This window comes from Tinamus guttatus, unplaced genomic scaffold (assembly GCF_059628265.1).
Source record: "Tinamus guttatus ecotype Peru unplaced genomic scaffold, ASM5962826v1 Tinamus_guttatus_pri_ptg000260l, whole genome shotgun sequence".
Classification (NCBI taxonomy): domain Eukaryota; kingdom Metazoa; phylum Chordata; class Aves; order Tinamiformes; family Tinamidae; genus Tinamus; species Tinamus guttatus.
Window position 1 is genome coordinate 5,997,012 of NW_028288794.1, and position 17,550 is coordinate 6,014,561.

Below are 17,550 nucleotides of genomic sequence, written 5' to 3' on the forward strand. Positions count from 1 at the left end.
CTGCAGCTTTATCTATCTCAGGTAGTCATTATTTACAGGTTTTTTCTGAACAGTTCACTATGAGCAGCTTCTGATTTAACATTACACGTTTGAAGCTCAGGGAGAAAAAGAAAAAAAAAAAAGGAGAAGATAATATTTATATCTCACCTAATATTTTCATATAATAGCAGGCACCTCACACACACAGCTCCGGCTGTTTGGGAAATGCATTCTGGCAGTCTCAACTTAACCTGCTTTGAAAGGACTATCATGTTGAACTGACTGGCCCTCTTCTAATGCTACAGCTTTTCATGTTTTATTCTGTTGCTCCAATTTCTCCATTTTCTATGCATTTTGCATCACAAAATGCAGAAGTTTAAAGGCTCATAATGTTTATGTGACAAAAATCTTACTGCTAAGTACAGTATTACTGACGGATTAGTTTAATGCAATAGCATAATGTAATTTAATTATAGTAATAATGCAGAGCAACAATCTTACTACTTATGTCAGATCGTGAGACATTCTCTCTTAAAAGCTTCATCATTATTATTTAGCATTTAGGTTGAGTTCCATAGTATCCCCCATTAAATTTATTTCACAGGTGTAGAAGAAGAAACCCTAGGTAAAGTGCTTCTATTTTGCCACTGACAGGTCCCGTAAGAATTCACAGTATTACCTAAAGACACGCTTTGCTTCGTGAGCCCATAGTCAGCCAGCCTGAGGTGAGAGCTCCTACACTTCTGCGCAGAAGTCCTCAGCCTTGGATGCCACGGTTTAAAGAAAAGCACAGGCAGGAAAAAAAAAAAAAAAAAAAAAAAGAAAAACAAAAAAGAAAGAAAGAAAAGGGCTCATTGCACCAAGTCTACCTTTGCTATTTACCTGAGGGGATTTAATGTAGAGCCATATGAATTCCTGTGCCACCCATGAACTGCTTCCACACTCACGTGAGCTGCTACAGGCTTTGTCTTTCAGCTCCCACGGACCCAGCTGTAGATGTGGCTGACAGCACTTCTGAAAAGCCACAAAGCCTCCTATTCCTAAAGTGTTTTCTAGCTGAAGATTTCCGAATTTTCTATATCATCAGTGTTAATTTAGCCTCACAACAGCTCCAGAAAGAAACAGAGAAAGGCATCTTCAGCCAGCACAGCTGTATGCAAAGTGAACATCTGTCCATTGCCAAATTCAGTTTAGCTAATAATAAAAAAAAAAAAACGACTTTTTTTTTTTTTTAATCTGCCAGACAGGACCAGACAGCAAGGGAAAGTCTGGAGAGGATTTCCGTGATGTAAAAAGGGAAGCAGGGAGAGGCTGAATTCCCTAAGGTCATTGAGGAAATGCGTGGCAGGGCTAGGAAAAGAACCCAGAACTCCAGCAGCCCAAGAATCAACCTCCTAGGCAAAAGCCGAGTTTATTTCTCTGCAGCATGATTGCTTTAGCTCTGCTATGGTGACATTACAGTGCAGGGAAGACGCTGTGGCTTTTGTGGTGATGTAGTTAGGTAAGGTTAATTTCTGATGGGCAGTGAGACACCGACCTTTTGTAATTGCATCATGGCAAGAACTCTTCTGGCCATAATTTAATATCAATGTGCTCAGCGATATGAATTAGTTAAATCACTGCAAACCATTTATTTTATTTTATTTTATTTTATTTTATTTTATTTTATTTTATTTTATTTTATTTTATTTTTTGGCAGGGGGCAGGTGGGAATGAAGATACATCTGTGTTCCTGAAAATATGCAAACTGCAAAAGACCCTCTGCTGTGCGCTGACTCGGCTGCTATTGATTTAGCACCTCTTCCAAAGTGCCGACAGCGGTCGGTGTTTTTCCGTGTACACAGTTCCTTACATGTAAGGCTCGTGCACAAGGGTTAGGCCTCGGCCCTGCCTGACCCTCGCAGCTCCACCAAGGAGCCCACGCTGCACAGGAGCAGGCAGCAGGTCACGGCAGGACAAGGTTCCCACCTTCTCCCTTCTGGGCAGCCGCAGCATCGCTCTGGGCTGTTTCTTTTCACCTTGGCGTCGCTATTTGTCTGAGCATGTGGAGGCCCCTATGCGCTGAAGTCCCTGTAAGGAGCAACCAGGCCGTATTGCATTTCCCTAATGCCTCGCTGCCATGTTTAAGAGCAGCGCATGCCTTTTATGAGAGATTAAAATTCACAGCCCTCCTCCGCTTGGCCTGGGGCAGACGCTGAACCCAGGAACAATTTTTTGAAAGAGCAACTTGCTAGATGCTTCTCTGTCCCACGTTGCAGAGCTGCTTCTCTGTCGCCCTGTCCCGTCCACGGTGCCATTGCAAGCCACAGCGAGACACTGACCTGCCCACCGTCCTCCTGGGCTTTCATTTCCCCACACGGCAGAAGCCCGTTCGCTAGCCAGGCTCTGCTGTTGCTGCAACACCGCAGACTCAGCAGGAGCCTGCTCGTCTTACAGAAGTGACACCACTTCTACACCTTTCCGCCTCGGTGTTATTCGAGCTGAGGACCATTTGCTACCCACAAGCCTCTGCATTCCTTAAAGCTTTGTCTCAGAAGAAGAAAGAAATCTGGGTCAAACTCCCTGCATCAAAGCAAGCTGGTGGGGGATTTCAACCTTCGTCTCAGCTCCACATCTTAGGTGACTGTTCTGTAAGATTTAAGGGCACTAATAAAGCATCGCCCTCCTGTCTGTGTTTTGCATGAAACTTTATAACAACAAGGAAGCGAGAAGTTGCTCCTAGCCCAAGATCTATTACAGTAAATCAGGTCACCTCAGCTGATTTTATCAACAAGATAATGTACATGTGGCAAAGGAGTCTCTGCCATTGATAATGTTGTTCCCTTGTCTATACATGTTGGTTTGGAAGAGTTTAATATCTTTTTAAAGCGACCCTTTGAAGCTACTTGGTTGTAAGTCTTTTTTCTTTTCTTTTTTTCTTTTTCTTTTTTTTACCATTCAGGTGCACTGAGCAACTTCTGCACTGCCGTGAGCTTGACTCCTGGCCTCAAGATCTTACCCTCCCTAGTGTTGTCTGGATATCAGGTTTTTCATCCCCCAGTCCTTCCTCACAGGTAGGAAGCACATCACAACTCATTAGTAATTTACTGCTACAGTAATTTTTATAATTACTGCCAGGAGGCCTCATTAAATTTGATCTAATGAATAAATATTGTATTTTTCAACGTGATTACCAGAACAGCTTAAGCTGAGTGCCATAAACAATTATTTTCTTCAATCCGCAGTATGTCAGTAAGTATTGATTTTTATTTTGTAAAGAATTTACTGTATTCCTATCTATGGCTAGTCAGTAATCGCCATCCTTCTGAAGTGTCAATTGCCATGGAGCAGACGGCAAAACAGAAATTGGGGTATCTGTTACAAAACGTAAAATAATGCACATTAGTGAAGATAAAGGGCTTGTCTGGAGGTCAAGGAAGAGAGAATATTTGTGTGTCTCTCTCTTAGCCCTCATGAAAGCAGCCTGCTTTAGTCAGGGGTCTTTTTGCTTTATTGCAAATCAGCAATACAAAAAGATTTAGGCTGCATTAATAGCATGCAACAAGGCGTTTTATTTCAGAAAAACTAACACGTATGGGCAAGCAGTGATGCAATACATTCATATGCTTCTGGAGGAAATTGTTCACATTAAAGAGTTCTCTAAAAGACATTCAGGAAAAAAAATGCAGAAATATGTAGTGTGCTGAAATGCAAACCTGTAGTATAAATCAAGGCTGAAAATGTCTTTACTCTCCAGCATCATTTGTACCAGTTTCAGCAGCATTTTTTTTTTAATTTTGAAATGTAGCAAAAGACATTTGCAATATTTTTGGATATACATCGGAGGTGTTCTGCACCAGGACCGAAATCTTGAAATTTCTATTATGTGAGAATGTTTTCTGTACTTCCAGCTACATCTAGTTATATAGCATCATGTTATATTCTATAGCTTCAACACTACTTTTTATATATACATATATATATTATATATATATATATTTGGTTTGGTTTTAATTTTTACCTACATCAACAAATAGTGCTGTTGTCCTATGCAGTCAATTTTCTTATCTAAATAAGTCTTTCATACAGAAAAAAAGGAAAAATGTCTGTGGGCAAACCCAGGGTCACTCAGAAGACCTCTTCCTCTTTTGAAAGGACGTTTTTGAATAAGCAGCCTCTCCTCCCTTGGTTGTTTCATTTGAGGAAAGCTAGGGGAGTGCTGAGATGATGCGCTCGACACCTTCCACTGAGTCTCTTCCTTGTGGCCAGGCCCTGACCGGTGTCCTCCCGATTTCACGAGCAGGAGCCCGGTGCAATCACGGACCTGCAGCTGGCACCAGAACAGCCTCCCTGGCTGTCACCAACATGCAGCTTTGCCTCCCTACACGTCACCTCCAAAGCAACCACAGGCAGCTAACGCCACGCGGGACCTTAGCACTAAATCACCTTGGGGCTTCTCTACATCGCTAAAAGTGGAACACAGAGACCCTGCAAGCTCTGTTCAGTTGCTGCTACACTCCATAGTGTCTACATTTTACAGAACTTACATTTACTCTCATAAAGTCCTCTTATTACCCAGATTTCTGTCGCAACAGATATGGAGAAACCTCATAATCTCGCTGGACTGAGCTCATGAGTACTTGCCCTTCCAGACAGGTTGCCAAAGAAAACATCACCTCACCAGCCCCACGAATGGGCCACAACTTGGCAGGGAGGGCACTCGCTGACTGATCCTTGCACACAAAGCAGCATGTAGGAGAACTTCTCTTCCTCTTTTGCATTTCTGGTGGCCCACATCCCAGGAACACGCTCACCATAGCCTTGCAGAGCTCAGTGTGACTGCAGGGAAAAGTAGTAGCAGGGGTCCCCCAGTGGTCCAAAACCTCAGGTACTGCTCTTCTACTCCAAAGGCTTGTACTTTCTGAGGACTAAGGGTGACCCTGTTTAGATGTCTCTGAACACCAGGCAGATATTGCTCAGAAACTGAAGGAGAAAGAGGGTTAGGTATTTTAAATGCAGGGAGGGTTTGAGTGTTTTGTACAAATTACCCAAGACCATTATCACAGGGGTTTCTGAGGCTCCCTTTGGAAGGACTCCATCCATCCCTGCCTGCATGTTGCATGGGGAGCCATGGGATGTGGGGCGCAAGGATATGCCAGTGAGGCTGCCGTTTTCACTGCATGGCAGGGAACCCTAAAATCTGTCAGGAATCAAATCTCCTTGGGGATCCGACCAAGTTAAAAGAGTGACATGATATCCATATAGGGATGAGTCAGTGGGGTGAGGTAGCCCCTGAGCTAGGCCTGACATCAGGTGAGTTGTGCATCTCGGCAGTGACACTGCCTCACGACCGCAAAAGCAGGTGGTAAATACTGCCGTTCCAGAGCTTTTGGAAAGCTGAAGAACAGGCGGGAACAAAAAGAAGGGCACCAAGCAGACCGTGATACTCTGCCAACCACTTCCCTTCAGCTGCAATGCAGTGTTTAGCCCACAAAAGTACACTTAATAAAGCAAAGATTAAGAAATAGAAATAATGCTGCTTGCAAGGAGACAGGGTTTGTAGCTACAACCCATTTTTTTTCAGAGCAGCTCTTCAGAGCTGTGTAGTACGGGAGCTGTTTTTTTTAGCCACAGCAACCATTTGAAAATTAGGGATGATTTCTTACCAGAGAAAACTGGGATTATATCAAAGCAGTTCAGTTCTCACAACAAAACTCTATGTTTAGCTTCTAATACCAAAATTGTAACACCACAACTATTTTCATGAGAGCTAAATGAAAAGAGAAATAAAGGGAAAAGAAAAACGCCTCAGAGCGTTAACTCTGGGTGGTGGGGGAAGCCAGCAGGGCAGGGAGCGAGGCAGCTCATCCCCTTCCCCTGCTGAATGGGACACAAAAAGAACTCTAGCTAAGCACTTATTTTTTGCTAATATGAAAGTTTTCTTTTAAAGAGGAAGCAGATTGAACTGAGCATGAGAAAAGAATTTGACTTTGGCTTATTTCCAAAAGTTTTTTTTTTCCTGCCTGATGACTCACTGCTATCAGTCATATAGTCACATTATAGCCAGTCTCAAAAAAGAAATACACCAAACCAAAACCACCACCCCCTACATCCAGTAGCAAAAAAAAAAAAAAAAAAAAAAAAAAAAATCCCACACAATGAAAGTACTGGGAAGTAAGCTCTTTCTTAGTGTTTAATTCTGATAAAAAGCTTTATAAGAAGAGAAGCTCATAAGGTGACAGTAAGTGCATTTGTGTTGGTACGTATTTGAGAAAGTGGAAAAAAAAAACTGTTAGCACAAGTCGGCCTCTAGAGCTGGCACCTTGGAGTACATCTGAAGATGGAGAATCTTCAGAGTACTAGCTGAAGTAGTGGACACTGATTTGGCTTGTATGTTTACTTCAGCAATATACAAATAAAATAAGAACACCTACCAGCATCTCTGAGATCTGAAAACTTTGAAGGTGAACGTCACTGGAGCCTTCTCGTGTGGTTGCTCTGGGTTGTTTTGAGCAGGCGCTTGCTGGGATGCTGGCAGGGAGGCGTCTCAGCGAGCAGTCTTGGAAAGTCTGAGCAATGCTCATTTTGGTATCGGTGGGAGCCTTCTCACCCGGATTGTGCAACACTTTACAGACAGAATAGCACTTTCACATGCACATTCTAGTTAGTTAAAGAAGTAAAGCATCTACCAGTAAGAGGCGGGTAGATGCAGCGCTGTCTTACCATACCCCTGCCCCACCATGACTTTGGGTTGTTCTTTTTAACCCAACAGAAGGGCCTGTCATCCTCGCGAACGGGGCTCACGTTTAACTCTGGCTGGAAGCCAGCCAAATAGCAGCCAATAGATCTTGTTCACGATGACTGTTGCTCTCTGGCCTGGACATGTTTTTGTACAGAATTAATATCCCCGAGCTACTCCTAAACCTCAGTCCTAACAGGATTGCCACCCTCCCCTCAGCTCCCAGTTTCAGATTCCAACCACCAGCATCAGCTGCCACGTTTTGAGCATACAAATTACCCTCCCCTTTGCCCCCTCCGCCCGCCAAGCCTGACAGTCCAGGCAGGGTGAGAACTAAGTAAGGGCGATGCTCTCTTCTCTCCTAACATTTGAAGCTGACCTACTGTATGGCATAGCCCAGCATTACCTGGGTTATTAAAGCTTAGAATCCCACAGACTTACACATCCTTCTTCTTTTTTTTGTCACAAAACTGAAAATATGAAAAAAAAAAACCAAGAAAACAAACAAACAAAAAACCCACAGCAAAACCACAGGGGCAGGGTGTCCAAAGCCCCCACACTAGCTTAGGCCATTAGTCATCCAAGAGCTGCACTAGCAAAGGGCTAAGAGAACAAACTGGCTTGTGCCAGCAGAGGTCAGTGGGTGACTCTGCCCAACGCGTCGGACGCGGCGAATTCCGTCCTGGCTTTGCGCACCGCGGAGGAGATTCAGAGCCAGCCGGGTCCCCACATCCTTACTACACAGAAAGCCCTTCTTCGGCTAGACAAACGCTTTGCCTGTCTCAAGACTGTTAGTTGGCTGAACAACTGCTGCTCTCCTTGCTTTCCCCTTTAAAAAAAAAAATACATATATATATATACATACATTCACATATACATTCATAAATATGCTTTTTAGGCTTTACAGATGAAAAATGTGCAATACCCTCTGAGGCTGGTAGGACAGAAGGGGTGTTTCTTGGTGTTTCTTCCCCGTTTACTCCATCTGAACACAGGCTGACTTTACAGATCCTTCTGCTACAATCTCATACACCTCTTCTCTGGACAAGGCTACACTGACTTGACAGCAAGAAACCCAAGTATCAGAATGGGCTTCTGCACCACCAGGCTGCAGCCAAGGCCCCCAGGTTGTTTCCCTGGAGCAGCAGGAGGTTTCTCAGAGAGGCTACCCGGAGTCTGGGTGGGGGCTGGGGGAAGAGCACCTAATTTTGACTTGCACCCAGAAGTCAAGGTCAATATCCTCCTCCTTTGCGGGTCAGGATGGAGGCATCTGACCCTGCAGCCTCTACAGAGGACCCAAGGTGAGTACTTGGCAAAAGCCTGAGACACTCGGGCCTTGGGATCCCGATAGATACTGCAGTTCCACCACTCCCCCAAGTACAACCAACTCCTTCACACTGTAGCAGTACACACAGCTATTTATCAGAAAAGTAGCACAATCTAAGTTTTTTTTTTTTTTAAATAATGGTAAAGAAGCAAAAATTCTAACCAGAAAAAAACATTTTTATTATATAAAAAAGCTTTTGTACAGAAGTTCATAGATATGAGGGAATCTCAGTACAGCAGTCTCCATGACATGATACAAGGGGTTGATTTTAACGTAGTCCTTTCACACTCCAGCAATCAAAAGGCAAGCCCAACAATTAGAAAAATCACTCTTAGCTGTCTGAACATGTATTTCTAGAGCTCCTTTTTTTTTCCATGAAATGTTCCTAGAGGGTAAAGCACTCTCCACCTTAGATTGCACAGCTATTCACACTATAAAAATAGAGACAAAGAAGGGACTGGAGATTTTCAACAATGCAGAGGGCAGACGATTCACAGATCAGAGCTGCAGGTCTGACATGTAAACATCTTTTATTTCCAAATCCCTCTTTCCCCCCGCCTTTCACACATGTTGATGCACTTCCCAGAAAGGTATAGAATGTAGATCATTTTATATATACACATATGGTACAAGTACTGTGCCAGTGGAGAGGTGTAAGGCCATGCCTTGTTCTAGTGCTCAATACGTGCAAGTTGATTCTGCCTACTATCCAACTGTATTTTTTAGATCATGCTCTAAATCTTGCACAAAGCTTATGCAGCAGTTTCTATTACCAAACTCAGAATATTTTATATACTTTGTGGTTCTCCAGATGTAATTCTCATGGCACTTTGTTTTCTACAGCACCAAGCACACAAGACCCATCCACACAGTATGCTAGAGTTCTTCAGCTCAGTTTTTGCTGTACTCACAGCTCATTATTGGCATCATTTCTACAACCATTCTGAGCCAGACATAAATAGAAATATGGCACATCTTTAAGTGCTCACAAACTGTATGCAACCATTACATCTCCCTTTTCACTTATAATTGAGAAGTTTTTAGATGAGGCAACTGCTTTTCCTTACCTGCCACTATAGCCAGGGCATGTCTCTTGAGAGCATTTTCTATTCATGCTTATGCTGCTCTATGCAACTGCAAGCTAGACCGTAGCTTAAGTTCTTACTTTTCATTTTGTTTGTATGTATAAAACTCAAGTATCTGGTCCCAGTGCTTTGTCACCACCCCTCTTTCTGACATCCAAGTTCAACAAGCTACATCTTCAATCTACTTCACAGCTGCCAAAAAGCCCCATGAAGCACCTGTGCTCCCGCACTGGCTGCAAGCCCTGCTCTCTCCCCTTCCCTGGGCCAAGGCCACTCTGCAGAGCGGCTCTGCAGCTGGTGGCAGCAGCAGGAAAAAGCAAACTTCCAAACACAGTGTGAACTGCCACAGGGGACACTCTATTGTAGACAGAGCAGTCCCTCCACGGTGCATACCAGTACCCTCCTCACACCTGTGCCTATCATGGCCAGGCAATTCTCACTAGTGTTGTGGAAGCTGTTGGCTTCCCGGTGGCCTCCTGCCATGTGAGAAAATGTATTACCAGGTGGCCACCCCATATTCCTTCTGCTACATTTTTAAGCCACTCAGTGGACGATCTTCCCTCAAAATAAGTCTGTACTTTGCATACTCAAAAACCATTGGAATAGTGCCTAGAAACTGCTCTGCTGCAACCATTAGCGCTTCCTTTTTAAACTTAAGACCAAGTAGCTGCTGTAGAGAACTCCTAGCTTCTATCACATGTTTTCAGGACGGGTCTGTACTGCAGATAAAGTTGAAGTTGGTCACGAGTTACACACATACCTTGTCCTTCCCCCGTGACCTGAAAGTCAGAACAATGTCAGAACAGCTTTATCTTTTTGAGATTAATATTCAAGCATAAGCAAGACAGCAGCACAGATCATCACATGAATAAAACTAATGGCTTAAAGCCCCACTTCCTTTCAGGAAAAAAAAATAATAAAGTTGTTGCCATGAAAATAAACTGATGTTCTCTCATTTGTTAAGTTAACAGGTAACAATAGCATCTAGGAAAAGGTCTTCAATAAACTTTTTTTTTTCTGAGTACTGCTAGCACCAAGATATGTGACAGTTCTTGTCACAGATGTGATGTCTTCTTTTAACCCAAAAGTTAACAGAATGAGTGCAGTGGGTTTGTAATGTCACTTGTTTGAACAATTCACTGTAGGTAATAATGAAATATTGGTGAAGGAGCAGGCAGTTTGAAGGCAGCCACAGCTTCAGTCTTCCATTCCAAGTTCTTGTTTCAGACTGAAAGACAAGTGGAGACAGGAATCAGTTTATAGCAAAGTGTTGTTCAGAAACTCCTTAGCCATATTAGCAGAAGCCACAACAATAAACACCAGTTCAAGTTCAGTGCTCAAAAACAGACTGGATGTACCACTTGTGGGCTTTCTTTTGTGAAAACTAACAATAACGGAGAGAACTGAGGGCAAATCTCGGGTTCTAGAGGCAACAAGGACCTATCTGAACATCCTTAATTGGTGTGAATGCACGAGAGCGGGAGCGCGCTCGCCCCCCTGCTCCCAGCTGCCTCTCCTGTGCGCAGAGCTGAGCACACTCACCTCTTCAAGTAGGCATGGACGTTGTCGTAGCCGTGGTACTTGGCTAGGTAAACCAGGACACCAGTAGCACATCGACCGTCTCGCTGCCTGCAGAAGCTGCAGTTGCAGATTCCACGACACGGCGGACACTTCCAGGTCTGGAGAAAACACAGACAAGTCCTTCTGGCTGACCTGACATTATTTACAACTGCAGCTTTCAAGAGGGCCCTGCTTCCCACTTAGTTCTACAGCAAACATCAGCCCTGAAGTTGTCTAGAGCAACACAGGAGAAAATCCCCTAAGATATTTGCCTTCCTTGCACAAAGCCACAGGAAGCATTTGCTTAACTCCCGCACCCTTTCAACAGCCACAGCAGCAGCATTTTCTTTGTTCAAGATGCAGTTTATCTCCACAATGCATTAAGTACCAATGCAAGACAAAACAGATAACAGCGTTTCAATGCTAAATGCAAGCATGCTTTGGCTCCTGTAGTCTGCCTCTGTAAATAGCGCTACAGAAACAATTACAGGGTGTTTACAGAACACAAGGCTCTGTGGCTCACTTGGAGCTGATCTAGGAATACGTATGTGCTGCAAGTAGCTTCCCTGCTACAACTCCTAAACATGAGGAACTAGGCAGAGACTATGGAACTCGGGCAGGGAGCAGTATTTATAAGGCCACAGGCACAGGAGTCTTACCGGATCCAGCAAGGCCGTTCGGACGTCCTCGCCGTACCTGTTGCGGAGGCAGGGCCCGCAGAACTGGCCCCGCACTCCCACGCAGTCAGGGTTACGACAATTCGTCTTGGTATCGATGGTTTTTTGGCGACACTGATGACAAGTGGAGCCCTACAAAGGATAAACGGGTCAAGGAGTAAGACAAAGATGGCTCTTCAGTTAGCAGAATAGACAAGTTATTTCTTTATTAACTAGCAGGACATATGCAGAAACTGAAAGCAAATTTGGATCAAAACTATTTTAAAGCTGTATCTTCAGTGCTTGTTAACACTTTCACAGGCTGGTATCTCCTAGATATGACACCAGTTCCAGGGTGTGAGGAAGGTAACTGTCTTGATAAAGGCCACCCTATCAATTCACAAAAAGGTAACAGATGATGATTCAAGATCTCGGGCACTCTCTCCCTTCCTCCTCAAAAATCAAATCCCTCCCTAGCAAGGGAAACCCTGTCTTTGCTATCTGATGCTAACCCAAAGCAGGGAATACCAAACGGTTACTTCACAAAACCTTCATTTCACAAACTTGGAATACACTTACCATGGCCCTGTTATACACTTTCTCTCTCGCAGATCCACAAATATTATTCAGTTCTTCCTCTGTTATCTCTTCAACCGGACGCACAATGTGTGGAAGAGCCATGGCACCAGGGTGACCTCTCCGGGGAGTTTGGGCTTCGTGCTGAATAGCAAAGACATAATATGATTACAATTAGTGTCAGCAAAAACTCTACACAAACAAGAAGGTGGAGATCCTTGAGGCAGCACCATCTTCTACTAAAACTGGAGATCCTCTATTCAAATAAGAGATGCTTTTCTTTTTGGCAAGGACATATGAAATGGATGCAGCTTCACCATCTGAAGCTATTAACCAATTAAATGAAATGCTCCTGGCTGTTTTTTTTTTGGTCCTGCTGGAGCACAAGGGAGAACATGCACAACATGCTATTGTCTGTACTTCTTTCCAACCCATGACATATTCACAACTCTAATTAGCTCTCAATTTTTCCTCAAAAGACAGAAAACATCACCTTTATTAGCAACCTGCAGTTGAAGAACTAAAACTTCCACATACCTCCAGGTACTCATCAGACACCTTTCTTCTTCTCACTAAGAAGTACCGATCATCATCATCCTCCTCCTCTGGTAAAGCAGTAGGTGGACCTTCAATCAGGGACCTGGATCTTGTGTGAGGCCGAGAACTCCGGTCTGGGTTCCTCCTCAAAGCACTTTTGGGAAGGGAACGTCTTGGAAGTCGCTTTGGTGCCTGGAAAAAGAAATGAGCGCCCCTTATAGGCTAGTCCAAAACCAAAACAACATTCCCTATCCCCACTATGCATTTCTCCCCCCAAACACAGCCCTTCTTCCTTTCTCCCCCAAAGCATCCCCCTCTCACTCCTCTCTTCCTCTCTAGCCTCAGTCAGGAGAGGAAAAAAAAAAAAAAAAAGGTAAAAACATCCTAGGCAAATTCATCCTAATTCATCCTTAGAGTTTAGCAAGCTCCAGAGGAAGAGCCAGAGTGGCACATTTGTATCTTATCTCTGCATGGACACAGTAATTCCCTCACAAAGCAGCAGGATTTAATCTGTGAAGAGCTGTCACTTTTATTGCTGCTTCCATCTTCACAAGGCTTCCAGGTAAATTAGCAGTGCAATTCTCAGCCTTATAACTTAACAGGCCTAGTTGGGCCCAGTATCATATTTTTTTCAAGACTCCAAATAGAAGGGACATTGAGGCCTGAACTTCAAAGCCTGGGCTGTCCCTCCTATCTCCAGTGTTTGCCAGGATCCCTATTTACCCAGGACCTTTGGGGGTTTTCTTGGTCTGTGCAGACAACTACGCCTTTATGAATTATATCTGATCAGTTTTATACAGAGACAAATCAAAGAGACCTGCACAATAGTGATGCTTGTTTTAGTAAGCAATAAAACTCAGAGCTGTACTTTGATTTACTTGGCTTAAGTTTTTTATCTGACAATCATGGTTTACAACATCAGAAATTGGTTCTCAAATCTGTAGGCAAATGTAGTAAGCTTATACTTACATGACTGGCAGCTGGCAGTGATCTTCTCCCACCAAAGATCCCAGAAACACTCTGCAACTCGGCCATTAGCTTTGCAAGCTAACAAAAGAAAAAGGAAGTAGAGTCTTAAGAAGGCGTTTATGTGCTATTAGATTAATAGATTAGGGCAACCTAATGGAACAGTAGGGCTCTAACACCTGGACTTCCCCCCCACCCCGGCAAAGGGCTTCTCAGTCTATGGATTTTCACATGCCAGTGAACAAAGTATCAGATTGAAATGTTAAGAATATAAATTCCTCTTAAAGAATTACTACTATTCTAATTACACTTAAACTAAACAATGAAGGAGAACTGGCTAATTGTCAAGGAAGGGATAAAAACACTACTTACTTACCATTGCTTTGTTTTCCTTTATGTTTAAAGCTCTTTTTTCTAAAAACACGGACCCCTTTTCTTCAGAGTCAGAGTCCGAATCCGGAACAGTCGCCATCTCCTCAGGAAGAGAGTCCATCTCATCCTTTCTCCTTTTCGATCGTCGGAGTGGAAACTTCATGGCTACCTTCAGAGGAACAGAGCATTTCTGTCTTTGTCGAGTTATCCCACTTTCAGCATTTACATCATTCTCCTCTGAATCTGAGTCCAGTTTCTGTTAACAAACAAAAATTGAAGCACACAAAACCAATGTAATTAAATACACAATTAAATACGGTTTGACAATTTTGTATTTTGGGGAAGGTGGCTTAAAGATGATATCCAGCTGAAATCTAATCTTTCATTTCAAGTTTCAGGTCTTAGTGCTCTAAAACATGCAAGAGTGCGTGCGTGTGAGAGGCAGATAGATAGATATGGTAAAAGGCTGTCAGGGAGAGCTACGCTGTAAAACTGAAACACCAGAAAAACCCAGTTTCACTTGTAGCTGTCAGCTGCCACCTGCCAGACTAGCAGAGAAGACGACTTTAGTTTTATTAAGACTCAGTAAGACTTGGTCTTATTTTGGGTCACAGGTAAGAACAGGCATTCTGCTTCACATGCAGTTCAGTTTCAAATGGCCACCCTTATCTGCCCAGGGTTTTATTAACACACACACACAAGGTATGTGGTTCTGGCTTGCCCACTTACATGTAGGTATTGATTCTTTTTCCTTTCTTATCTATTGCCCCTTTGTCTCCTGCATGCTCTTAACTGCTGTGATAAATTCACTGAGACGCACATCCTCCTCCAGCCAGGTGCTATTCTCATCCAGTCATTCCTCAGCATACTCTAAAGTTACACCAGAAACTCATCTTATGCCACAGATGGTAACATTGCTCCCTGCTCTACTCAGTACCAGCTCTTACTCATTAAGAGAGTAAAACTGCTCTTTCACTGGAGTCAAGGAAAAGCAGCAAGGGGGATTCCACCCTAAAGGGTAAAGCGTTTCCTGTGGCATTTCCTGTGGCCACTAGGAAATAGTGTTTCTTTCTGATAACATTGGACTTTTAAGCTGAATCTCCTACTACTTTTCAATTAAAAATGTGCAAAAATTTATAATTGAAACGACAAACTAAAATCAACCAACTTACCAATGCATCCTGAATCTCACTTTCTGAAAACCCACAGAAGGATTCATCATCAGAAGCTTCATAAAAGATTTTTGCCAGTTGTTCCGTAATATCTGACCTAAACTTGGGTTTCTATAAAGAATAAATTATATTTTATCAGAAGTTGTACAGAAAACGATTCACACTTAAGAGCATACTACAAGCTAATAGCTTTTGTAATAAAGGAAAAAATAGTCCAGAGATTTACAAGTGGTTTCAGAACTGTGGTGGCAAATTATCAGGCATGTTAGGTTAGGTGACATTTCAAAGGCTGGAATAAATAGCTAATCTGCTTCCAACAATTACTACCTAGAAGCATAAGCAAAGTGAATGGAAATTACAGTGCATAGTGTAGATTTGTGACTATTGTACAAGAATGTAAGCAGAGCAAGCGGTTTTAATCATGCACAAAACACGGGGGTAACTACTAACACCGCACATTCAATTTTATTCTTGTCCTGTACTTACTGTGTTTGCAAAATTATCAGAACCAAAACTGTCACAACTGTCATCAGAGGATGAGGATGTTTCCATGGGAATCAGCTTCATATTTCGGAATGCTGTGAAGTTCTTCCTTCCCAAGCGACCTCGTCTCTGCAAGAAAGACACAGCAACCCCACTGAAATGGGAGATCTGCTGCAGCACACTGTCCCTGTAAAGCAACCTTAACTCAAAGCTTAGGAGCCTTGAACATTTTGGGACACTTAAGATGCTTGACTATGATCCAAGTACCTCAAACTAGAGGATCTACAATTGCTGCTAAAAGAGATATTTCCGAAGTGGGAAACGGGAGTGAAGTCCAAGTAGCGTCCAGAAACCACCCCCTTTTTATTACTTTTTACTAGCAGAAACGAACTGCTACACTGCGCAAAGGGCCGAGCAGTCAATCCCCGCCACACGCACACAGACACAGAGACACGCGCACACACACACACACACATAGACACGCGCACACACACACACACACATAGACACGCGCACACACACACACACACATAGACACGCGCACACACACACACGGACACAGACACGCGCACACACACACACGGACACAGACACGCGCACACACACACGGACACACACAGACACGGGGCGCTGGAACCACCACCCGCGGGCCGCCGCGCTCGCCGCTGCTCCGCGGGGCTCCCAGAGCCGCGCGGCGCTCTCCTCCCCGCCGCTTCCCCGCGCGGGGCACTCGCTGCCCCCTCCAGCCGGGCACCGCCAGCGCAGCCCTCACCGCGCCGTAACGCAGCCCCGCGCTGCCGGGAGAACCAGGGGCACGAGGCCCGGCCCGAGCCCTGAGCTTCTGGCACGGCCAAGAGGCGCGAAACGCGCCAGGTCCCGCGCGCCCCGCCGCGTAACGGCCGCCGCGTAACGGCCGCCGCGTAACGGCCGCGCTCCCCCCCACACACCTCGAGGCGTCAACCCCTCACGGCGCCTCTGGCTGCGGAGCCGCCCGCACCCGGGACGCGGCTCCCTCCCTCCCGCCCTCCCTCCCGCTCGGGACGGTGGCGCCGGGCGGCCCCCGCGCGGCTCCCCGGGCCGCCGTCCCGGCCGCGGGCAGGGCGCTCACCTGCGGCGGGGCGGCCATGGCGGCGGCGGCGGCGGGAGCAGCACGAGGCGACTGCCGGGCTCGCGCCAAAGCGCCGGACCCGGCGGGGGGCGGAGACTGGGGGCGCTTTCCCGCGCTGCCTCCCGCGTCCTGGCAGATACAGAGGGAGCCGCCACCGCCGCCCCGGCCCGGCTTGTCCCGTTCGGCCCGCCGGGGCTGCGCGGGCCGCAGGAGCTGCCGTGGAGCACGGAGGGGGCTCCCGCGTTTGTTTTTTGGGTTTTTTTTTTGGGTTTTTTTTTTTTTTTTCGCGCCGCGGGTGGGGCGTTTGTGGAGCTGCCAGGGCCCAACCCCGTGGCGCGAAACGCTGCCGGCCGTGGCGCGAAACTCGGGACGGGAAGGAGGGAGGGAGAAGAGAGGGCCGGGCCGGGCCGGGCCGGGCGCCCCACGGCTGCCCGTTCGCCCGCGTGCTTTGCAGGGGCACACGTGCCCGAGCCGCGCGTTTCCCCCGCTTCTGAAGTAAATAATAAGAGCAATAAAACACCCCAAGCAACAGCACTTGGATTTTTCTTGTGCCACTACTCCCTTCCCAGGGGAAGCGTTTCCCTGGGAGCAGGGCAGGACACAGGCCGTGCAGCCTGCACCCCGCTTGGGGCAGCATGTGGCTCCTGGTTCGGCAACCCGCACCTGGCACCGAACGGCACCTCCTCACCAACAACGCACAGCAAATAAAACGCAGGCACTCGCACGCCCACCCACCATGCGCCCCAGCACGTTAAGCCGGGCCTGGCTCCGGTGCCATCTGCACGTGTGGCCACGTGTGCCTGGTGCTGGCAGCCAAGGCCTGTGTGGGAGCCACACGGGAGGTCTCCTCGCCATCGGCTGCCCCTCTGGCGCGTGCGGCGCGTCCGCCCGTGCAAGGGCCTCTGTGCAGTAAGCCCTTAATTACAGCCTGGCCGCCCGGCGCTCAGCGAGCCGGGGAGCCAAACCGGCCCCTGCGTGCCCGAGTCCTCTAAATCCGCATGAGGAGGAGTG

At 45.9% G+C, this 17,550-nt stretch overlaps 1 protein-coding gene across 1 annotated transcript; it reads right to left on the bottom strand.

Moving 5' to 3' along the window:
- Positions 1-10,251: 10,251 nt before the first annotated feature.
- Positions 10,252-15,558, bottom strand: CDCA7 (cell division cycle associated 7). The gene is made up of 9 exons (XM_010221738.2): positions 15,435-15,558; positions 14,949-15,059; positions 13,781-14,032; positions 13,408-13,485; positions 12,439-12,630; positions 11,905-12,045; positions 11,329-11,478; positions 10,652-10,788; positions 10,252-10,337 (listed from the first exon to the last, which is right to left on the bottom strand). Exons 1-9 carry the CDS (start codon positions 15,513-15,515, stop codon positions 10,307-10,309), a joined length of 1,173 nt encoding a protein of 390 aa, XP_010220040.1. The 5' UTR covers positions 15,516-15,558; the 3' UTR covers positions 10,252-10,306.
- Positions 15,559-17,550: the final 1,992 nt, after the last annotated feature.